This window comes from Pagrus major, chromosome 8 (genome assembly GCF_040436345.1).
Source record: "Pagrus major chromosome 8, Pma_NU_1.0".
Classification (NCBI taxonomy): Eukaryota; Metazoa; Chordata; class Actinopteri; order Spariformes; family Sparidae; genus Pagrus; species Pagrus major.
The window spans coordinates 4,727,850-4,751,656 of NC_133222.1; the positions used below are offsets into that span (position 1 = coordinate 4,727,850).

A 23,807-nucleotide genomic window follows, 5' to 3' on the forward strand; every position below is an offset into this window, starting at 1 on the left:
TGGCTGAAGGATTTAGGGAATGCACTACATCTAGAGAAAATTAGATTCACTATGTCAAACAAGGAGGTACTATTTCAGAAACTCTTAATGTTGTGTTGGTTTTCTATAACTTGTGCGTGTCACCGCCAATATTGTTTTGTTTTTGTTTTTATTTGAATGTATGATTGTCCTGTTGTTTCCAATTACACACACACTTTTTTCAGGTTTTTTTTCCCAATCTGTGAAAAAAAGTGCCGTCTCTCATACCGTGGAGTCATGGGAAGCTTTTCCTGCCATGTTCTTTCTCGACCTCTAGAGGGCAACATCAGCGGCAGTCGTATCATCACCCCAGCTCTCGCCGCTCGATGAGGATAATTAACAGTGCAAGACACGGGCACGAATCCTCAATGGGAAATCGCTTCTCATCATAATCGCGAAGATCTCATCATATAACTGAATATTATTCTCATTCATGTTACTTGCATTGGTAAAACCACTGGCTGAACACATTTGGAGCCCGCGGGGATTTAAAGCCGTTAGCTGAGCTGATGTTCGTATCTCTCTGTCTGCCTTTCATGCCGGCGCTTTTTCTTGTCATCATGCAGATTTGATCAGACACTTCCCAAAGAGCACCGGCCCACACATGACATACCAGTTTAACATTACAAAAAGGGAAGCTATGTAGTGTCCCTGCACCCACATCCCATTGTGTCCTTGTCATGTTAACTGTCATATGCTTGCATTCATGTATCTTTTATCCCGTCTTACCGGGTGCCGCTCTCGACCACTGGGTCTTGCAGAGAAAGTTGCTTGTTATCTATGAGAAATGTTTGAAAGTCGGTAGTCGGTTGAGTTTTAATAGCCTTGAGCTTGTGGCTACAACCAGAGTTTTTCCATATGGGGAATCTCCAGAGTGGTTTTCAAGCCCATTGAACTTTTGGATTCATAGTTCAATTCAATAAGTTTTAAAGCAGTCTGAGTTTACAGGGTGAAAACATGCAGGCACACTGGTGTTAGCATATTCAGGTCATGTTGAAAGTATTCTGCGAATCCATTTCATCATCGAAATCGTTTTAATCTACCATTTTCAGCCTTAGCTCTTTCGTATTAAATCAATTTTCACATGTTCAGTCGGCTCTGCTCCCTCATGCTCGCTCCAAAATCACCAAGTTTGTTGTCTCTGTTTTATCTGTGTTTGTATTCAGGTCAGGCTTGTTATCCTCTGTGTTCCTCTCCTTTCCAGTAAGCATTACGTCGACCGAAGTACCTGCATGTCCTTGTCGTAAGTTTTTATTCATGTGGCCGCAGAATGAAAGCGCAAAGGATTTTTAAGAGGTGTGCGCAGACGTTCTGTCACGAGTTTGATTTGATTTGGATCTAGTGAGAGTGTTAGTGTGACTAACCGGTTGCGCCTCGGAGCACACAGGGCATCGCTGTAGACGCACTGACTACAACGCGCCAGTAATTGCTATGGATATTGGGCTCATTTGTCTTTCTGAAATGTCTGGACTGGGAAGCTTTGGCTAATGTATAATTCAACACAGAAAATCAAACACCCCGTCTCCGTATCCACCTCCTCATCTTCCTCTGAATATTGTTCCTTGGTCCCCAGGCGAGACATGATATGACATGAAAAACAAGCCACTGTTTTCATGTCACTGTGACAGCGAATGGAGACTGGCATTTATCCTCTAGCATGTAACAGTTTAGTTCTGTTTGGTTGTCAATTTAAATAAGAGCATAATCAGTCAGCAGCTTTATGTCCTTGTTTCCTCGCTGTTGTATTTGGTTGGTTTTGTTTTTTTTTTATTGTCGGTCAGGTGCTTTTTTTGGACTCGTCTTCACTGTCTGCCTCCTTGTCAACTTTCATTGTATGAAGTCTCTACAACAGTATCAGCGAGGCATCAAAACACCGACAGTCTTTTGTGTCTTTGGTGCTCTGTTTGGGGAGGAGTCTCATCGGAGCCTGTCAGAAGTCTCTCCTTGATGCTCTGCTGCCAGCCGCCTGTCAGTGGGCAGCACCATGGCTCCACGCTACACACTTTCCATTCCTGCCAACGTGAAAATTTTGTTTCTCTTCCCACCAAAGCTGTCATAACTTCTATTGCATTCCATTTTCTTGTCACCGCCTGTCAGCTCCCATATTTTATCCCTTTCTTCAAGAAACAAATGTATCTTTATTTAAAATCAGAGTTGAATTAACTTCTACATCTAACAAAGACATTTCTAGTAAAATATTATTACTTTACAACATTCTTTGTGTTGATTGTTCTTTAAAAAGCAACAAAAGAACTGCATTCATTTTTATAACCAGGGATGGAAAGAGTGCTAGAATAGTGTACTGTTGCTTTAAAGAAATATTACTCAAGTTAAAGTAAAAGTACTTAAGTTAAAATGTGCTTTCATAAAAGTAAAAAGTGGGTCAGATAAAATGCAGATGATGAAGAAAAAAATTTAACACTTAAAAAGTCAAAGAACAACTTCAGGCCCTTATGTCCCAACAAACAATTCGTCCCTTTAGACGTCATTTTGCAGCTTGTGCATACAACTAATTAACAGTTAGTAGTATATAATCGCATTCCTCAGCATAGCCTTACTATAATACATAATAATATTACAATAATGAAATAAGTGTATACATCATGAAAGATGCAACAAGCCATTTCAAGCTACAGAAAAGTTAATAACCTGTCTCTTCCAATATAGTTATTAGCAGAATGAAACCTCACCAGGGCAGACAGCTTGAAGATGTAAACTCTGCAGCAGCTGCAGCCACAAAAACACAAATTAAAACAAAGCCAAGACACACTGTTTTCTTAACCAGTCCTCTCAGCCTCTCCGGCCCACTATAACCAACATTTGGAGCTGAAATAGGCTCTGCGGTCCCACCTGTAACACTGTGGACCAGCAGATTGGCTCCTGCTGCAGGATCCATGAGTATGTTAGCGTTCAGCCAATTGGATTTGGGTCACTTAGCGTGCTTGCTACATGGTGCATTAAATCATTGATTAATTAAGGTAGATGGATTCCTTTTTTAAACTGTTCTGAGGTACAATGAGTGTAACCATTAGCCACAGTGGTTGCTGCTCACAGCGATTGTTGCCACCTACAGCATGAGACAAAGACACCAACAGTTAAAGGTTATAAATGTGAGTTCTCATTAGCTTGTTAGCTGTCACTGCCCAGTGCATTTTTTGCACTTCAACTACAAGACATAATTCTTGGCTTGTTAGCACATTGTCATTATCAGTGAAGTCACAGTTTCTATGGCCCAACAGTTGTCTGGCAACAAGTCAACAGCAGCACTTGTTCTACCTTCCATTCAAACCCAAAATGAGTGATCACAGAGCGAATGGTGGGTGAAGGAAAGTTTATTATTAATTGTCCTGGCAATAGTGAGAACTGTGTCCATTTTCCTCACCTCAGTAACAACTTCCAACTCTATTTGTATCCTGTGATTGTTTTGTACCTTGGCTGTGAAGTAGTTGTCTCGATAATAAGTGGACTCAATGTGATCTCTGCACTGCTGCACTCATGGATATATATCACAAGTGTGTTGCAACAATATATATACTGCAGGTTTTGACACAAAAGTGGCTGGAGTTCGTGCACCTATTTATCTCTTAAGCTAAACTAGCTTTAATTACAAACACACATCTGTTTGCCCCAATATTAACATCATGTGACTGATTACCTTGATCTTGCAAAAATTGTGATTGTCATTCCCTTGCCGCCTCCACACAGTGCAGTGCATAACCTGCATACGTTTGATGAAAGTGCATTGAGGCAGCTGCAGTTTAAAGAAACGTTTTTGTTGGATTTTTCTAAGCAAGGTGGCGACGATACAAAGGTGGGAGAACTCTGGCAAACTCTGCAAGACTCTCAACTCGAAGCCCCGAAGCGTTTTGGGGGATTTGGAAGAGTTTTCTCTCGCTCTCTTGTGCGTCCTTGTCTTTTTTTTTTGCGTTTTCTCCATCAGCTCCCGGTAAATAAATCATGACTCTGAATAGTTAACAAAGGACACAAAAATACCAAACAAATAAGCCTTCCTGAGATTATATTGAACACTCTGCTATCCCTAGACTAACCTTGGCCCCATAACTTAAGATCCTTTATGTCACAGCTAAACATGGACAACTTGGATCATCAATCAATCAGTCAATCAATCAATCAATCAATCAATCAATCAGTCGTATTACATTTAGTGTACAATTCCAATCTGGCCTGTCTTTGTTTCTCAGCCTCATCCAGTGCAGCTGAAGATGAAGTTTTCAAGTTTGGTCACAAAGTTTTTAGGTAATTTAAAAATGAATGATGCATTTGTTGAGGACTATTTTCAGTTGCGGATTTATAAACATTAGCACGACTTAAAATAAACTACAGTGGCCTTCCTCGTTGTATGAAGGTGCAACAGTGTGGCTCATGTGTTTTTGGACCACAATGGAGGCTGAATAGCCAGAGTCTGGTAAATGTACTGTCTATTTTGGTCTTTTCACTGAATCACTCTACAATAAAAACTATATTGAATCACCTGTCATGGCTTTTTGATTCATCCCAAAGTGACCTTGATTGCTATCAGACATTATCCAGTTGGTCTTGTCCTAAAATAAATCACTGTGACTGTAAAGAGGCTGCTGTTCTAGACGGCTGTACAACCAACCCTGTATGAATAAAAGTGAAATAAAAAAAACAAAAAGAAAAACAGCAGTGTAATCCCAACCTCTTCCTGCCTTTATCCCTCAGACACCTGTTGTCAGGCGTGTTAACATCTGTCTTGTTCTGCTCTCCACTCTGCCACTGACTTCTCTCTGTTTACCACTCTACCAATTGTGGCTCAAAGCCAGGTGCATGTGAGGAACACACAGTGAAAGAGAGAGGAAATAGATAGAAAGCACTCAGTAAACCTTTCTCAACAAGTGGAAATGGACAACAGCTGGACAGCCTTTGTCCAGTTGAAGCTGCCGGACTCAAGGAAGTATCTTTCCTCCTCTCTGTCCCTTGCGGTATCCATTCATCATTTATTAGGAGATCATGTATTGGAAAGCCTTGAGTGGTGGAAAAGAGCCACATATTGCAATAAGAAAAGATTATAGGATGCTGACAGACAATTATGTATTCCCCAGAAAACTCAGGACTGTGGCAGCACTAAATGGAAGTGTTTACTTACTGTTAATCTTATTGGAGCTCAAATCTGAATTGATTTTTACGTAAACTGGGAAAAGGTCAGTTGGTTTCATTACGTCTCCACCTCTTATGTGTCACACGAACAAAACAACTTCATATCCATAGTGCCTGAGGCTTTTGGAGCAGCCAGTTGAATTGAAGGGGAACAAACACAACAACAGCAGCTAGCAGTGAGCTCTCTCGGAAGCAATAAAGCCCTAATCATTGAGGGATAGAAAAAAATAACCTGTGCATGATGGAACCAGAGGCAGACTACCTGCGTGTGCAAAGTGAAAATACTGCATGTGTGTCACTCCAGCTGGCATCAAAGCGAACGCTGTGACTCGGGAGCAACACCCACTTTTTGGCCAGCTGAATGAAAACAACATGAAAACCTCATATGTCACCGGGTGGTCCAGGCATGATGAAACGTGATGAAACAACACTGCTGGCTGCCCGTTGCCATTTTGCTCTGCGATTGGTACTTTTTATTATTTCCCCCTCGGATATTGATTTTCTTTCCTCTCTGTTGAACTTGTGGGGCCAGCGAGCAGGCCTCTGCTTCTCCCTGCTGCTTCCTGTCAACACTATTTCACAGCGGACGCACCCATAAACACAGAGCACACACCCGCATTCACACACACACACAGCAAATACTGTGTGTACATATAAGGTGACACATGCAGACACCTATTTAAATACACACTTATTCATTCTCTCCTTTGGAGGAATTAGTCAGAGGATCTATGAGGCCAGACGATAAACAGGAGACAAACTAAACTTGTGAAGTTACAGCTCATATGTGGCCTCCACTTTTATGTCCGTCCTTTAGTCGGGCTGTGACAGCCCGCTGACTTGACCTTGAGGACAATCACCGCGCAGTAATGACACAACGCTGAAGCCTCGTGTGGCCTGCTGGGCTGCTCCCCGCTGCCGCTCAGCATGATGTCGCGCCGTGTCCTTGTTTGTTGTTCTTTTTGTACGTGCACTTGTTTGGGTGTGTGTGTGCTGCTGTGTTAACGTGTCGGCATGGGTGTGAAGGCGTAGCACACGATACAGATATGAAATAAAACAATTGCCGGAGTGGGTTTTTTGCATATCAGCAATTGGTGTCACAATCAGCGGATGACAAAATGCAGATTGCAAACAGAATCTAAAACAGTAAAATGTGAGCGTGTGTGTTGTGCATACACATGTGGAGGCATTTGCATGAGCCCGAGGAGGGTGTTTATATTTGTATTCTCCACCCCGAGGGTTGGAAAATGACCTGTCTCCTGTGATTATATCTGTGGTAACCAGAAGTGACGTGGTAATTGTGAAATCTATTTAAAAGAATTGTAGCTTCTCTCTCTCACACTCTCTTTCTATCCCTCTCCATCCTTGTGTCTGTTTTCAGGTCATTAGTAGATCTTCCTGTTTACACCTCCCCGTTACAGATCCCACAGCTCTTTTCTTGCTCTGCTCTCAGTCTATTTTCTCTTTTTTTTTTCCTCTCGTGCTGATTTCCCCTCTTCCTTCCTCACATGTCTTGTTGTCTGTCCATACGCCACACATTCTCCCCTGTTTCCTTTTCTCTCCCCCTGGTTAAGTGTGTTTATACAAAAAACCCAGCATCCGATCGATCCTGTGATGCTGCTCGGATCAATAACACAGAGAGTGTCACAGTTGAATCCGCAAACAGTGATGAACGATTTCTGCTCACCTCATACTTCCCACATGTCGGCATTTAGTCTTTTCCTCTCACTCTCACACCCTCTCTTTTCATTCACAGTGGCGTCCGTTCCTCCCTGGTCTGAAGTACGAGGTGATAGACTCGGCTTACATCTCCCTGTACACAGGTAAGAGCTGTTCCAGTGTGATAATACAAAGCTTTTTCTGTTATCTTGTATTGAAAATATAATACATTTAAGATTTAAGTTTCTTTCCCTTTTCTATTTCTAGTCTTTCTGCTCACCTAAGAGCTTACCAAATAGAGAGGGAGGAAACAATGCTATAAAAACCAACTTCATTAGTCTGGTCTTGTATCGATCGGTAGTTTAATGTCACAGAATCAGCCTGATTTGAACCAAGATGTGCTTCTCGCTTGTCCCGCAAACAAACACCCAATCGACATTTCCCCTTATTTTATTGTTTTCTTTTAGCAGCTGCAGATTGTGGCTTTGAGAGCATGGCATGTCTATATCTATGTGAGGACAAGAGAAGATACAAGATCTAATAGTTGCTCTATTTTTTCTCTATAGGAGCCATTTGTAGCAGAGATAAGAGCACTAGCTCCTGAGTAGATGTCTAACCTCTGTTAGCTCCAAGAATAGCAGCGTGTCACGGTATCGTTAACAAGGGAAACTGCCAGCTGCACAGAAAGTGATGTGTTGTCATTTTGGGGCAGAGCTGCTGCAGGTTTTTCTGTGCGACGCATGCCTTTCTTGTTTACGAAGGAAGAAGGAGGCCCTTGTGCCGTATATGAGGTCACGTTCTGGATTTAAGCGTTACCATCTCCTCATCTGTCTCCCTCCACCCATCCATGCCCTACTCCTCCCTGCATGTCATGCTCTCTCAGATTTGTAGCCAGAGGCGTGGAGATGGGTGTCACAGCAGGATCCAGGGTCAGAGGGTTCAAATACTGGAACATGTATGCATATTTTAAGATGAGAGAAGTAGCTTTTCCAGCTCACGTTCAGTCCCTGGAAAACCAGGAATAACTCTCCCAAACTGGGAGAGTGAATTTGTTTCTGTGGGATGTTATCTGACTGTTGATCTTCAAGGTCAAAAAATCCTGTCGACTAAAAAGCAAAAATATATGTGTTTCTTTTACAAATAAGATGATAATGTATGATGTGATAATTCCCCATAATGCATTGCAAAGCATTTTAATTTGCAGGGCGTTCACTACAACTCCAATGTGTTTTCTCATGGTTTCAAGCCAAGTACAGCTCTTCATTGGTGTGATCACAATCAGTGAAAATCCACATCAAAGGGCAGCCCAGATGGTAGCTGTTAATGAATTTTACACCATCACACACGCGCTCTGACATTTACTACAGAGAGCAGGAAATTCAATCAACCACATGGGTGAGGTGTCAGTATCTGTTGCATACAGAAATAACGCAATATTTTTATTATAATCTAACGACATCGGTGCAACATGCTAGAAATTAATCAAAAGAAAGAGAAGGAGAGTTAAATTGTTTTCTTCGCTGGTGTGTCACCATTCCCCAAATCCACGATTCAAATTGACTTTTGATTTTAATGTCACAAAACTATTTGATTATCTATTTAAATTTCTTTTCAGCATTGACAGCTATGCTACTGTTAGACTTAGACTTTAATGCCCTGACAACTATCATTTACAATTTTTATGAGGTGCACTTGAATGCACCATGATGTCTCTGTCGGTGCATATCCTTTGCCGTATGAAGTGATTTAGATTTCAGACAGAACACCATTTTGCACTTGCCGGACTCTGTTTCGATCCTGCATTTGATTTTCAAAATTTTAATCAATTTTCGATTTAATATCAAAATCGTGACACCCCCAGCAGTTAGTCTTGTGTGTAGTGGGAAGCATGTTTGTGATCAACAGATGTCTTATTCTTCAAAAGAAAGGGAGTCTCTCTCTGCGTAGTCTTTGCACACAAACAAACACAAACAAACAAACACACACACACACACCAAATCTGAGCGCTCCACCCCTCTGGGGTATAAAAATGATGCTGACCACCCTGTTAATTATAAAGCATTTCTCCCATCAGGCCTTGGCTCCTGACATGCCATTAATCACACATGCTCTCTCCTCCCTCCCTGCTATCGATTGGTATAATTATGACTCGGCTCTGCTCTGTTTTTGTTTTCCTCCGACTTTCTTCTCATCCTCTTACCTTCAGCTTTTACCTCTGCTCTCCTCCTCTTCCTCCTTTTCCTTTGTTTCCTTCCCCTCTGCCTCTCTTTTTGTCTTTTTTCTCCTCCTCATTCGTCACCTTTTCATAAAGATTTATGAGGACCGCGACACAAATAATGTGCATAATGTTCTGCTTCCAACAGCTAACCTCAAGTTTGTCTGTTATTAAGATAATCAAAACAGGGAATCAAAAAATGATCCATCTATTTCATCTTCTCTGCCTAACTCTCTTACCATGCCTGTATTTCTTTTTCCAGACGAGTCCAATCTGAAGATGAACGGCGTGGATCACATACCCCAGACCTTGGCCAGTCACATCCGTCTCCCAGAGGACTCTCCGCCCCAGGGTCTGGAGGGAGGCAGCAACGTGCAGCACGGAGCGGATATGCTGAAGCCGGACCCCAGGGACACCTTCTACAGCAGTAAATCTGCCAGTCATCATTTCATGCTGTCCCCTTTTTCTGTCCTCATCTCTGCTATCCTGGCCCGTCATTTTCTCTGACTGACTGATTGACTGTCTGACTCAGGTTGTCACTTTAGCTGCATGCAGACGTGCCGTTTCTTCTGGCTGTCTGGGTTCCATATTTTCCTGGGTTTCCCTTTGGCCCGATCATCTCCCAGCTTTCAGACTCCCCATGTTTATTTAAAGCTGAATTCCGTATTTGTTTTTTTACCTGACCTCATATATTTACCTTCATTTTCTCCGTCTCCTCGCTCCTCAGCTCCTATGATCGACCCCTCCCGACTGGAAAACGTTCTTCCAGCGTGCCTCTACTCTCCAACCTACGTAGTCAAAGATTTTCCCATCGCCAGATACCAGGGCCTGCAGTTTGTAAGTCACCTTTAACATCACCTTTCCCTCTGGATCACAAAAAAACCTTCCACTCAGAGTGTGTGAGAGTGAGTTTAGTAACACTTTCTATGAAGGTCATATCTATAATGCATTATAAGCACACTGATCAGACAGTATACTGCACTTTACAGGCTTATAATGCTTTGTCTGATTTGATTAAATTGTTCGGTTGTGTGTTTTGAAGAATAAAGGAATCGTCAGGGCTTTGATAATCATTGTGATTTATTTTTGTCTTACAGTTACTGATCATAGTCCTCATTATTATTGTGTTATAGTATCATACAGTTGCTAATAGCCTTATACAGTGCTGTCACTTTACTTAAAGCTCACAAAAGTTATGTGATATTTTTCCAAAAACATTAGATGTATAAATCAAAAAAGCAGCAAATTCACATTATTAGAGGGGCTCTTTAGATAGGGATACAAATAGACTTAAAAATCACAAGAAAACTCTTTAAAACTATCAAGCATTTAATTTGAGTTTTACTTTAAAGGGCTAACAGAACCATGGCATGACAAATAAGGAATTTAAATAGTTTAAAGGAGAGTGCATTGGAGTTTTCCAAGTTTATAGTCTGCTATAATATATTTGAGCAGTTCTCTATGTGTCCTGATAACTGGCTCAAGTTATAGTAGTTATAATGTGGTGTATAACCTCTTCTTTTAAACACTGTTGTCACTTAGGCATGGAGGAAGTAGAAAACTGACGATCGATTTGAATTGTTGAGCTATGTGAAATTGTCAAACTTGTTTATTTCTTATTTTCTATTTCTTTCATGTAAAGATATCTAGTTGAATGTGTCCGACCTGTCTGACGTATCTGCTGTGCTTATTTCATGCACTGTGTTGCTCTGTTGGTGTCTTTGATATCTACACAACAGCAACATCTCGGACTAACTGCTAGTTTGGGGTCAACTCAAGCTGTCATTTTTTTTAGTTTGTGGCCCATCAGGTAAACTAGGTCTCCAACCTAACATTTGAAATAGCATCATTAAAAAGACAATTAACTATATGTAAGCTAGTGTGTGAAGCAGGGGCTTGACGTAAATACATTTTGTCCACCACTTATGATACTTTATAAGCCTTGTTTTAAGTTGTCATGCATTATTATCAAGATTTATAGAGTTGAGTAAAGCCTTATAAATGCATTTCAACATGTCTATGATACATTGTACACATGACCTAATAGAAAGTGCTAAAACACAGCCCCACACAGAGTCAGCTTGATATTCAAGTCAACCAGACAGAAAACTAAACAGAGAAGCTAAGTCAATGCTGATTTAAACATTGGCACCTCATCCCTCCCTTAAAATACACAAAGGAAGCATGAAGCAGTGAGTGTTGAGCGCTGCTCCCCCCTTTAGGACGGCATGTGTTACTGCAGCTGCATACACAAGCGATAAGCTGGAAGTGAGAATCATTATCAAGCTTCGTTGCCTCAAGTCAGTTGTTTTTACATTCACGGACTTTGCCTCGGTATATTGGTGCATAACAATAATAGTACTAGAAAATAGAAAGAAAGATGAAAGGAGGCACTGCAGGTCAAGAAGCATAAATAGAAAATTGAAAACAACATTTGAAAAAAAAAAAACATTAAAAAAACACTATGCACACTGTGATTGTTGTACCACAGCAGAAAACCAGCATTGTGTTGTTGAAGTGGATCTTTTGACAGAATGCCGCTGAATAAAGATGAACCTCTTCGTCTGTTGCATCTTTGATTGACATGTAACTTGTCTTCAGGTGTACCTCTCCTTCGTTTACCCCAACGACTTCACTCGCCTCACCCACATGGAGCGGGAGAACAAGTGTTTCTACAGAGAGTCCCCGATCTACTTGGAGAAGTAAGGGGCAATATTGCTTTTATCTCTTTGGGGAGCTCAGGGAACATTTGTCTCTGTCTTGTGTGTTATGAACGAGTACACTGATTATGCAGAATAACTTTTCAAGTCTGAATATAATGGCAGTGATTCATGCGACCTCTCACCAAGAGATTAAGTTTATTATTCTGCGAGGCACATTGAAACTTCAGCCTTCTGCTAATGCATGCGGTCGTGTGTGTGTGTGTGTGTGTTTGTGTGTGTGTGCCTGCCAGGTTTGGTTTCTACAAATATATGAAGATGGATGAGGAGGAAGATGACAGACCGTTCTTCTTCCCCAACCCAGATGGTAACTATTAACGAACAAACACACACGCGCACAGCCACACATATTTACACACATGTGAGTTCGTTCTTCCAACCTTGTGTCTCCTTCGTGTCTCCAGATTTCCTGGAGGAAGAGGAGGTGGTGGATACGGAGGACGAGGCAGAGATCGTCGGCACGCAGCCGCCCAAGAAGCCCTCCCATCCCAGCCAGACCAGCCACACCTCCAACCCCTCCCACCAGCACTCAAAGCCTGGGCCCACACCAGCTGGCAGGGAAGGGGAAGAGGAGGAGGAGGACCCCGATGAAGAGGAGGAGGAGGGAGCAGTTGACAGTATCATACGGCGCAGAGAAAGGAGACACTTTCCTCCCAGAGATGGACAGATTGTCAGGGATGTGGGCAGAGACTGGGGGAGAGATCACACAAGAGGAAACATAAGGCAGGACACCGGGGAGAGACTTGAAGAGCCACAACCCAGGGTGCTTCAGCCTGACATGGACAGCGTGGTCCGGGGTCGCTCCTTGTCTTGGATCCACACCGGCCCTCCAGAGTTGCGCCCTGGCAGGAAAGCAGTGGGAACAGGTGGTGGTGGTGGTGGTGCAGAAGGAGGAGGAGGAGAGAAGGGAGCAGAGACTCCGCCTAAACTGAGCAAGTCTTCACTCCTCTTCCCGCAAAAGTCCTCTCTCTCTGCCCTTGCCAGCCGAGCCAAGCAGATCCTCAGCAACTCCGCCCATAGCAACAACCTCAACAACAAGCCTGCTGGCAACAAGAAGGAGAAGAGGGAGGAGAACAAGATCTACATCACCAGGCCTCGACCTGCCAAGGAGCGGGAGAGGGACAGGGAGAGGGAGAGGGAGCAGCGACGGGAGAGGAGGGAGGAGAGGGCGTCTCGCCACCCTAGAGAGGTGTTCCCTGGGGTCTTTCTGTACCAAACAGGGAAGACCACGAGGCTGGTCAACCTGGGTGCTAAAGGACATGCTGGGGGAGGCATGAGAGGAGGTAAAAGTCTTGTTAGTGCCCCTCAACTCTGGCCCAACCCCCCTACAAAAGAAGGTAAGACGTATCCTCACAACGGGAGCGTCAACATACAGAATGAAAGTGTGCACAAGTCTGCCAACAGGGCAGTAAAACCACCAGAGAAAAGCAAGAGGAAAGGAGAGCACCAGGATTTAAAGACTACTCCTGCTGACCTGCTCAGCAAAGGAGACACGTTAACCCCACGGTCCCGTCATCAAGACCCCCCTCTGCCTCCAGTTACCCCACCGAGGTCCAACTCCACAGAACACACGCTCCAGGGTCAAACACGGGTCACCTCTTACCTCAGGACTTCAGAGATCACAGAGTCCCAACAGCAGCCAGACCCAGACCCCAACCCACCAGACCTCGACCAGGATACGAACCGCTCTAATCCCGACCCCGACCCCGACCCTGACCCAGAGCCAGAACCAGAGGAGGGTGAGTTGTCGGACTACAGTTACGAAGAGGTGGAGGCCAGGCCAGGCTGGGCGGAGGAGAGCATCAACTGGCAGAGGACCTTCTCAGTCAATCCGATGGACTTCGAGCTGCTGCGCTCCGACTGGAACGACCTGCGCTGCAACGTGTCCGGCAACCTCCAGCTGGCAGAGAGCGAGGTGGTGGACGTGCTGGCGCAGTACATGGAGAAACTCAACGAACGCAACGGAGGGTAAGGATAGAGAGGAAGGAAGGGAGTGAGACTAATGTGAGGCTCAGAGAGAGATTATGTTTTCTTGCAACCTTGTAAGTTCAAATGTGGTTTTCTCACGCTAACCGTTATGTAAAACAAGAAGTAATTTCAGTGGGAACATATTGGTCATGCCCCGGTGCTTTGACTCCATGTTAGCAGTCCTCTATATGCTGATTACCATTTTTCTGCAGCAGCGCTTACAAACCATGATGTTATTTGTGTAAAGCAGCATGGCCATTAACTTTCCTCTGTTTTCATTTTCCTCTCACATCGCAGCATGCAGACTTCACCGCGCCAAAAGTAATGAGTAGCCACATTTTTGAAGTGGTCTGCCAAACAAACTAATGGATAACGAATCCAGTTGTGAGAATGACAGAAAAATGTAGTTTATATTTAGATCCTGTCCCTTTTCTTTCACATTGTATGTCATGGACAAACCTGTCTGAGTTTTCTTAAGCTGTTTTTTTTCCCTGCTGTGCCCCAGGATCTACACCCTGCTGCGAATCATCAACGTTGAGAAGCGGCGCGACTCGGCGAGAGGGAACCGTTACCTGGTGGAGCTGGAGCTGATGGAGAGAGGCCGCAGCGTGGTGCGTCTGTCGGAGTACATTTACCTGCTGCTCCACCGCAGCAGGCAAGGAGAGGAGAGTCTGGAGAACACTGACTCTGCACCGGCCTCGGCGCCGGCTTCGGCCCCGTCTGCCGCCACATCCAGCCTCGCCACGCCTCCGCACCCTCCCCCCACCAGGTCGCCCGTCCGACCTGGAGCGACCCCCTGGAGCACCGCGTACGCTAAGCCTCTGCTCTGCCAGCCGGTCATGCTGCAGTGGAGGAAAGATGTCATGGTGCACTTTGTGGTGCCAGGTCAGTGAAAAAGGGGAATTTTCTTAACGTTCAAAAATGAATAAACTGTATTTACGACAGCAATGTTGCACTCATAAACTGTGGGGGGCGCTGAATCACACAAAATGCCAATTTCTACATAGAGTTGCTTTAAACTCAGATTACTCAGCTTTTATTTTCTACTCATCCAGAGAAAACTCAGCACATAGACAGGACTCGCATACAAGTACTTTGCAAAACAAACCTTTTTACCTTGACAAATTAGAGCTCCTGGAAGCATTGTTGTCATTTTGGCTAACTTCCAGTCACAGTTAGCACACTTGCATGACTCCTTTCTTTGTTTCAAGGCAGCTCTCTTTGCCTCTTTCTTTTCTTCAAGTGTTTTTTCTTTTTGCTTGGCATGTCTGGTAGCATAAGCCGTCACTGGGAGTGCTGCGTTGGTAGCTTCGCCTCTTACGCCATTGCCTGTAAACAGGATCATCCTGCTCTCTGCCCATTCACCAGTAGACAAGACCGCCTCTTTATGGAGTTCTCTGTCCTGATCGGATAAATGTCTTTTCTCTTTTACTGCATGAACGGCAGGAGGTGAGATGGGGGTTACTGACCAAAAACTCTATGATGCACAGTGATTACTGTTGGACTATAGAGCTATTAAACACTTATTTTAATATGAAAATAATGCTGACAGCAGCTTTACGGCTGATCGGTCAGCAGTCATACCCTTTCAGTTTTCCTCTGTCCAAGTGGATCAATGATCCAATACGGCTGCCAGACTGCGCTTATCTGGATCGAATCAACAGAACAACATTTAGCATTGGGCTAAGTGTTGTCGGCTGAGATTTAGTTAGAGACAGCGCTCGTGTTTACCGATGTTGCTCTACTGTATGACAATCAAGTTAGCGTTCCATCAGTAGCAGCTGTCCTCAACATCATTAAGGTATTTACCATACTGACAGTGAATATTGATGTATCATAAGTGCCTTAAATCTCCAGTGTGGAAGCTTTGGTGATTAATACGGTTGTTTCTAGTTTCACAGCAGTGTCACGTTAACAAACTGTACGTGAAAGCATCAGAGACTGGCGCTTGATGATGCAATGCTAGTCCATGTGACATGAAAAGGAAAAATTCAGAAGAAGACTCTCTTTGATTTTTTTTTTTTTTTTTTTGTTCTCCTAACGTGCTGTCTACTTTTCCCTTTGTTCCTAACCGTCCATCAGTGAAGAACCAGGCTCGCTGGGTGCAGCAGTTCATCTCTGACATGGAGAATCTTCATCGGCAGACAAAGGACGACAACTTCAGCATCATCATTGTCGACTTTGAGAGTGAAGACATGGACGTGGAGCAGGCGCTTAGAGAGAGCAGCGTGCCAAGGTGTGTGTGTGTGTGTGTGTGTGTGTGTGTGAGACACAGTCATGAATGCAAAATGACTCCATTTATACTATTTATACTATATTTATATATATATGTATATTTTTGCCAACAGATACGAGTATCTCAGGAGAGAGGGGAACTTTGAGCGCTCAGCAGGACTGCAGATCGGAGTGGACACTATTGAGGTCAGAGCAACAAACACACAGAGAGACACGACAACAATATGTGAGCTGGCAGGGAAAGAGCCAGCTCACTGAAGGTCAGCCGCTCACACTGGCCAGGCGACCTTTTACTGGCTGATGGACAGACAGAAAGAACACTCATGCATAATGAATACATCACTGCTTGGCCGGTCTGTCACGGCCTGTGGATCTCGCCCTTATCACCACGCCTCCTCCTGCTGCCCGTCGTCCTCTCCTGCAGAGACCAGCTGTGGGCGAAGGGGAATCGCTTAGACAGTTAGCCGCATTTCTTCTGTCATGTGTATGCCGTAGCTGTCACATCCGTTCCCTCTCACAGGTTATTTGTGTGTGTGTGTGTGTGCGCCCTTATGCCACTCTCTCTTTATCACACACACACACAAACACCACCCACAGGGGGCGTGGAGCGGCTGGAAATTTTGGACAGACGTTGATCCGTCAGTTGAGTGTCAGCGCTGTCATGGTGGGATGACAGGGCTGTCATTCATGTCTGAATGACCTGCAGGCTCCGGGAGTGAAGACGAGCCTCTGATGCTGAGCCCAGTCTTCTCCCCTCTCTTTAATCCTTAAAAGCCCATATTAGGCGAGTGTGAACATTAGCTGGCATACGCACAAAATTTGCTCCAGCTCATGCACAGAATCCTAAAACAGAACATTCACACACTCTTTACTCAGACACAGGAAAGATTAAGAGATATTTTATTTTAAAACACGTAATGAAAGTGTACATGCATGTGTGTTTCCTCTTGCAGGATAGTCACAGCATCGTGTTCCTGTGTGATCTGCACATCCACTTCCCGCTCAACATCCTGGAGAGCATCAGGAAGCACTGCGTGGAGGGACGCCTCGCTTTCGCTCCCATCGTCATGAGACTCGGCTGCGGCAGTTCGCCACACGAGCCTGATGGTAACACACACACACACACTCACGCAGACACACATCTGTGCTCATACAGGCATAATCACACTCACATTAACATAGTTCACAAGTTCGCAGTTTCTTCAGTCAAATTCATTCCCCAGTTACACACAGCTACTTTGAGTTGCTAATACAGGTTTTCAGTTCACATGCATAATAAACACACTTGCATAAGAAGCACATGCTCGTGCTGTATAAGCATCACATTTTCCTTTTATAACCACCGTTGATGCAATGTAGTGCAATAGCTCCTTCAAACTCTCCCGTTTTTTGTTTCTTTCCGCAGGTTACTGGGAGGTAAACGGCTTCGGCCTGTTTGGAATCTATAAGTCTGATTTTGATAAGATCGGAGGCATGAACACGGAGGAATTCAAAGACCGGTGGGGTGGAGAGGACTGGGAGCTGCTGGACAGGTAACCCAGCAACAAGCCAACCCTGCAATGCATGCTAGTCAAAAGTTATAAAGTCATTTTTTTTCCCTATGTGTGCTCTGCTACTTAAACGAATAGCGCTACACCCTCGTCCCAGACCGATATCCGGTTCTTTTCTCCTCTTTTACTAACAGCTGCTGCTCTCAAAACTTGTTTTAATTATGAGGTTAATTTGAGTATTGTAGCAGTGAGTTAAAGGCTTAGTTTACAAAAAGACAATTTTTTTAATTACCTTCTGAGCTTTTTACCACCTCTCAGATTTCTACCTTCACCCCCCAAAATAGTAAGGGTGGATAAAATTAAATTTCTGGTACTCACTGACTGTGACTATTGTGAAATGACTATTTAATGTACTATTTGATATATTTTTAATGCCTCTCAATGCTCTCAACTGTATTGGAGTGGAGGCAGAAATCTCAGAGATGGATAATTCAAAACCTGAACCAATGAAATCGAAAATATGTGCATGTCTACCACCGAGATATAAGTTGGCTTAATTTTTATTAAAAAGAAGAAAGTTTGATCAAACTATTTAAGACAGCCACAGAAACTTTTCTTGTTATTCTGAATGAAGATGTTGATGTTGATGATGCTGTCCTTGTTACTTACCATCATGAAAAGACCCCCCGTTTTAACCCAGGGTTTCTCCCTCGCTCTCCTCCTAGGGTACTGCAGAATGGTTTGGAGGTGGAAAGACTACGTTTGAGGAACTTCTTTCACTACTACCACTCCAAACGAGGCATGTGGAACGCTCAAAACAAGAAAACTCCAAAGGGATAGCGCCCCCTCCTGCTGGTCGGAGGACTCTGAACCTGCCTGCAGATCCACTGTGTGTGAGAGAGACCTGTAGGAGCTCGCTCACTGCCTGAACTCTGCCTTTTCTTTTTTTTTTTTCTTAAACTGGCTCCGTTCAGGGAAGCCTATGTTTCGCCATCGGCCCCCTCTTGTATGCTTGTTTGTATGAGGAAACGGAGTCTGAACTTTTGCAAGCGAGGCGTTTTGGTGGCGAATAGACCTGAGTCAGCACTTTGCCTCACTGACTGAACTACTGTACAGAGAGAAGAGAGTTATTTTTGTTCTCCTTCTCTCTGTCCCTTTTTTTTTTTTGGTGCAATGTTTTCAGACGGACTGGAAAGCAGCTGATTTTGTGATGTGTGTGTGCGTGCGTGAGTGCGTGTGTGTGTGTCTGAGTGCGTGGGTGTGTATATATATAAGTGTACGTGGGTGTGTTGCCCGCTCGTGTGCGCTTGTGGTGACAGGAAGCACCTTTTTTTCTAACAAGGAGACGTGAAGACAACCTAAGATCTTTTTGCTAACACTCTCCCCACGTGGGAGCCTCTAATAGAATGTGTGTCAACATGTTGGTCAGATGGATCCAGACAGGGTGGCGTTAGCTCGAGTAGAGAGAGATTTACTAAATACATCAACTACTACCTGTTGGATATCATTAACCAGTACGGCCGAGGTGCTGACGTTCTCCTGATGTTATGAAACAAAACAAAAAAAAAAGGTTTTTCAATCAGAAATCAACCATTTTTCAAACAGATGCATCATCTTTCTGTCCCTCTCTCTCTCCATCTTTTTCTCTTTTCTCGTCATCTCATCGATCTCCTGCTAACTTGTATCCATTGAAACATTATATATATAACACTACTGCTGTTTTGTAATATCAGTTTTACATACTCTGCCCATATTAATGCTATGTATCGGTTCTGACTTGATTAATTTTATCTCATTAACTGGGGGTTGAACTGAAGCACTTGTGCTGTTAGTTATTTAAAGTGGCTTTTTTCATTCGTCCTGACTGAGTGTGGATGCTCTTATCATATTCGGGGTGCTATTTTTCTGTTTCTGTAAAACACTGAATTTGTCAACAGTTTACACCTTTTTAACTCAACTGATGGTATCCTCCGCTCCCTCCGGATCTCTAACCTCATTGTCAACTGGAACATAAAACTCTTAACAAGGAGGGAAGCAGCAGAGGACAACAACAGCTTTTTTCTGCGTTTCATTTCATGTTGTCACACAAGTTGTTTGTTTTTTTTAAAGCATTTTCTCAGCTTCGTTTCAAAATATTGGATTTGAGGGATTAAAGCTCTATCTCTCGTGTTGAAACACCACCGAGACAGGGAAATGCTTAGCTATTGAAAACATCGACGCTCTTCTTTTTTAAGCTTGTATAAAGCTCCAACAGAAGGGGAGAGCAGTTCATGTGTTGGACACAATGTGGCAAGGCATGGGCTGTTTCACAAATGTGTGCCTTTTATCAGGGTTTGGCTGCAGGCAGTTTTTAAACTAATGACAGAAGAGGGCAGGGACAGACAGAAATACACCGTTATTTATCAGCAGGCTGTAATGTCACTGTAAATTCAGATACACTGTAAAGAAGGAAATATGGTTCTCTTCAAATGGATTACAGACGTGTCAGTGTGTTTGTTGTATTACCTTAGAAGCAGGAAGGAGCGGTCTTTGCGAGCCAGTCGCCCCATCGGTGAGACAAACGGAGGTGGTGGTACTAATGACTACTGAGTGGAATCAGGAGGTGTGATGGAGACTCACTGGCAGCTGCAGTCCAGCAGGACCAAACCTCCACTCATTAGTTTGTCTGGAGGTCGGGCTCCTAATGCCTCTGTTTATGCAACATGGTACTTACACTGATGGGGAGTGGCTGGAGGGCTCGAGGCTGGACATCCATGTGTGTGGCGGAGAGTTAATGATCTGTTATTGACTATATGATTGTCAAAATGCCCTCCAAGACCCCTTTCTTTGCCTCTATAGGACAAAAGGTCTATACTGTACGTCATTTAAACGCTGACATGGGACTATTTAAAGAAAACAAAAGAAACACATTAAATATAAGACTATATATATAAGAAACATAAAATTGAAAAATAGGAATATACATTCCAAGGTAATTTCTGTGAAATTGTTTTGTAGAGAAAAGGTTTTAAGAATGTATTGTACTTTTATTTTGATTTGTTGGTTTTTTGCAAATAAAATTTTATGATTACGTCCAGATAATTTTTCAGGCGTGTGTGTGTTTCTTTATTGTTGTCTCGTATCAGCTGCATTTAAAATGAGTATATAGAAGTTAAAATAAACAAAAAACAAACACTTTATTCCCTGTTTGTCCACATGGTGGTGCTCCATCCATACATAGCACATACCTGCAGAGGTGCAGTGGTCAGACGGCTTCATACACGTCATAATGAAACCAGCACATACGTATTTTGGATCAGGGGGTTCCTCAAACAGGTTGATTCAGTGTCTGAGAAATGAAACAATACGAGTAGTGAGATTGCTTAAGAACAGAACAAAATCCCCCTCCTACACTCACACGAACGCTCAGTGATCACTTCCTTTATGCAAACAATTTACCGCTCTTGACCTCAGATGACAGTGTGACTAGTTTTGACAACGTCGGGTGACATGATAAAGCCTCTTTGTCCTGGAAATGAGTCATCAAGCTTAATGGGTTTTTAAAGAATCCACACACTTCCCTTTACAGCCTAACAGAAGTGAATGATAACTCAAAACCACCTGTCAAACCCATTTCTTGGGCTGTTTTCTTCTTAAAAGAATAAATACATAGAATATTCTTCTGTAACTGCAAGGTAAATGTGATATCACGTTAAGGCCCCTCTGTAAGCCTCACTCTGTTTTTACTCTGTGAGGCTGACATCACTCTCCAGTTACCCACTCTAAGATAAATTAATCTAATATCACATTCATTGTTTTATGACCAATGCAGAGAGAAAAGCAAACATTATGAAACTAACATTTCAAAAACTCCAACAGAGCTGACAGGTTCTCGTGACTGGATGAAATCACTCGCAGGGGTTTTTTGTTTCGAGCTGTTGATCCCCTGCGTGTGTCACTGCATGCGCCCTGGGTGGTGGACTAACTCGATGTCTGTACGCACACAGAGAAACATGAGGTAAACTGTCCCCCACCACAGCTACATGAGGTCTGGATGAGGCAAGAGCTAACCTCCTGTGATCTCCCTCTACGCCCTGTGTGTCCTCTGATTTCATTTAGAGCAGCTTTGACTAACAAGTGCGAGATTGGGGAGGTGGACTGGACTGAAAGGTCGACTCCCCACGCAGTTCTCCCTCGCTGAGTGATTCATACATCATGATGTGGGAGAGAGTTTTTCCACGTTAAGTACATACATGGTTATCTGTGTTGATTCTAAATGATCTGTCAGTTCTCAAACTTTCCAAACTTAGAAAAACGTGTCATTTTTCTTGGACTGACGGCAGCCAAGAAAATGTTAGCGGCTCGCTGGAAATCACCCCATTGTGTTACTATCAGATCTTGGACCCTTGTCCTTCTTGGATGTCATATATATGGAGCTATCAACAGCTGGAATTAATGGGGCTAATGAAAACACTTTTAAAATGCCTGAATCCCTAGACAAACATGTTGTAAGGTCACTCAGCTTGGTGTTCTTCACTGTCTGGTCCCCTCTGTTTTGTTTCTGTGAATGATGTGTCTGTGTATTTGTTTACTTTACCATACTTTTTTTTTTTTCTTTATCTTATTTATGTATTTTCTCCTCCCCCTCACACTATCATCACAGTCACTGTTGTGTTCCTGATGCATCCCATGACTCGTTCCCTATGTCTCGGGCCCATTGTAGATAAGCTTACCCTGACAACACCAATCCTGTATTGCTGTAATATCCTAGTTTGCAAGTATATGAGTATACCTTTGTTGTGTTTTGTACATACATGGTTTAATATGTCCTCTAACCAACACATCTGTGTATGTGCAAGAATACACTCATTACAGCCACTTCCACAGTGTGTTGCAGTCTCACGTGCTCTGCCCTAAACCCAGTATGACGTAGTGTTGGACTCTGTCCCAGTGGAGAGACACACCCTACCTGTCTGCGTGTGAGTGATGAGTGACGAGAAGCAGGTAGTCACAGGCCTCTTCGACGTGTTTGTTTCGTTTCACCTCAAGCATGTTACAGCATCTTAACCAGAAGCAACAAACAAGGGGGCCACACGGTGACCCAAAACTCAAGTTACGTAAGAGGATTTGCTCAGACGTTGTTTTGAAAGCAGGAGCTGCCACCTATTTGGCATCATCCCTGTTTAACTGGTACTGAATGAGCAAGAAGCAGTGGACTGGGTGCAAACATTACAAGCCAGCGCACTCTTTCTTAATTTAATTTTTTTTTAAAAGAAAAATTGCATATACTCATTTAAGCTGTTACAACACTTCGGTCTTCATTGCAATCCTATATAAGCTTTTAAAAAGCACTTTCAGTGAAAACCCTTTAAGCTTCATGAAATCAAAGCAAACACTGCTCCACCTCTTACACCATCACCAGAGGCTTTTACAGATTCGATTCCTGTTACAGGCTGCAGGTGAGAGATTAGCTAATGTGCAAGGCTGCGAGCCAAGTTTCCCCCCAGAGTCAACGTGAGGAGACAGCTCGAGTCTGCTTGGTGTGCAGGTAAGTCACCCAGAAGAATTTCCCTCCACACTGATATATAAAAAACTAATGGGATTTATTCTCATGGATTAGTTAGTGAAAGGTGACAGTCGTTAATTGGATTATATATTATCATATTTAATCGCATTTTGGTGATAAGAAAACAATAAAAGGACTGGACACATGTGGAACAGCTGGAGTAATATCAAGCTTTTAAAAGCAGCCATATGTAGGACACACGTGTGAGGGGGGATAGTGTGACGCTTCATTTGAGGCAAAACAAACTTTACTTTTTCTTTTCTTTCTCCCAAAACTCATGAAAGATTCGCAGCGGGTTCTGATTGGCTGCCGCAAAAGTCGGCCCCTCTCCTGATTGGTCGCTGGAGCCGCTTCCGTGTTGTCACTCAGCGGCGGGTCCCTCCTCTCACACAGCTGTGCCTGAGTTTCTCCGGCAGCCTGCCTCTGACCGAGCACCGGGACGGGAGGGAGATGAGGTAGACTCCGACTTTTTTCTTTTTCCCAACGAAAACGAAGCAAGTTTGTGTCCGTCGAGCGGCTGCACGGGACGCTTTCTCATAAATGAACTCGTGTTTCAGAGAGCGGGGACACATTTCGTCGAGTTTTTAAGAAGACTGAGGATTTTTACTGGAGGGAAGTTTAAACCCCTGCGCTGCCCGGAGGGGAAAGGTGAGACGGGTGCTGCTTCAAACTTTTCCTGGCTGTCCCCGTTTGAAAACACCAATATAAGGTCGTTTGTCTGATATCTTGTGTCTGCTGGTGCAGTTGTGTTGACTCTGAACTCTTTACGCATTATGTTTGACAAGTGCCCCGCGGTGTAACCAGTTCACCCAGCTCGA

At 43.6% G+C, this 23,807-nt stretch overlaps 1 protein-coding gene across 1 annotated transcript in view; it reads left to right on the forward strand.

Annotated features, from left to right (window-relative positions):
* Positions 1-18,284, forward strand: part of b4galnt4a (beta-1,4-N-acetyl-galactosaminyl transferase 4a) — a 135,003-nt gene extending 116,719 nt beyond the window's left edge. The window contains exons 9-20 of the mRNA XM_073472674.1: positions 6,914-6,980; positions 9,294-9,458; positions 9,759-9,868; positions 11,633-11,733; positions 11,985-12,058; positions 12,156-13,719; positions 14,225-14,604; positions 15,802-15,955; positions 16,068-16,140; positions 16,908-17,061; positions 17,360-17,486; positions 18,170-18,284. Coding sequence (XP_073328775.1) covers positions 6,914-6,980; positions 9,294-9,458; positions 9,759-9,868; positions 11,633-11,733; positions 11,985-12,058; positions 12,156-13,719; positions 14,225-14,604; positions 15,802-15,955; positions 16,068-16,140; positions 16,908-17,061; positions 17,360-17,486; positions 18,170-18,284 — 3,084 coding nt within the window. The remainder of the gene's footprint in view (positions 1-6,913; positions 6,981-9,293; positions 9,459-9,758; positions 9,869-11,632; positions 11,734-11,984; positions 12,059-12,155; positions 13,720-14,224; positions 14,605-15,801; positions 15,956-16,067; positions 16,141-16,907; positions 17,062-17,359; positions 17,487-18,169) is intronic.
* The last annotated feature ends 5,523 nt before the right edge of the window (positions 18,285-23,807 follow it).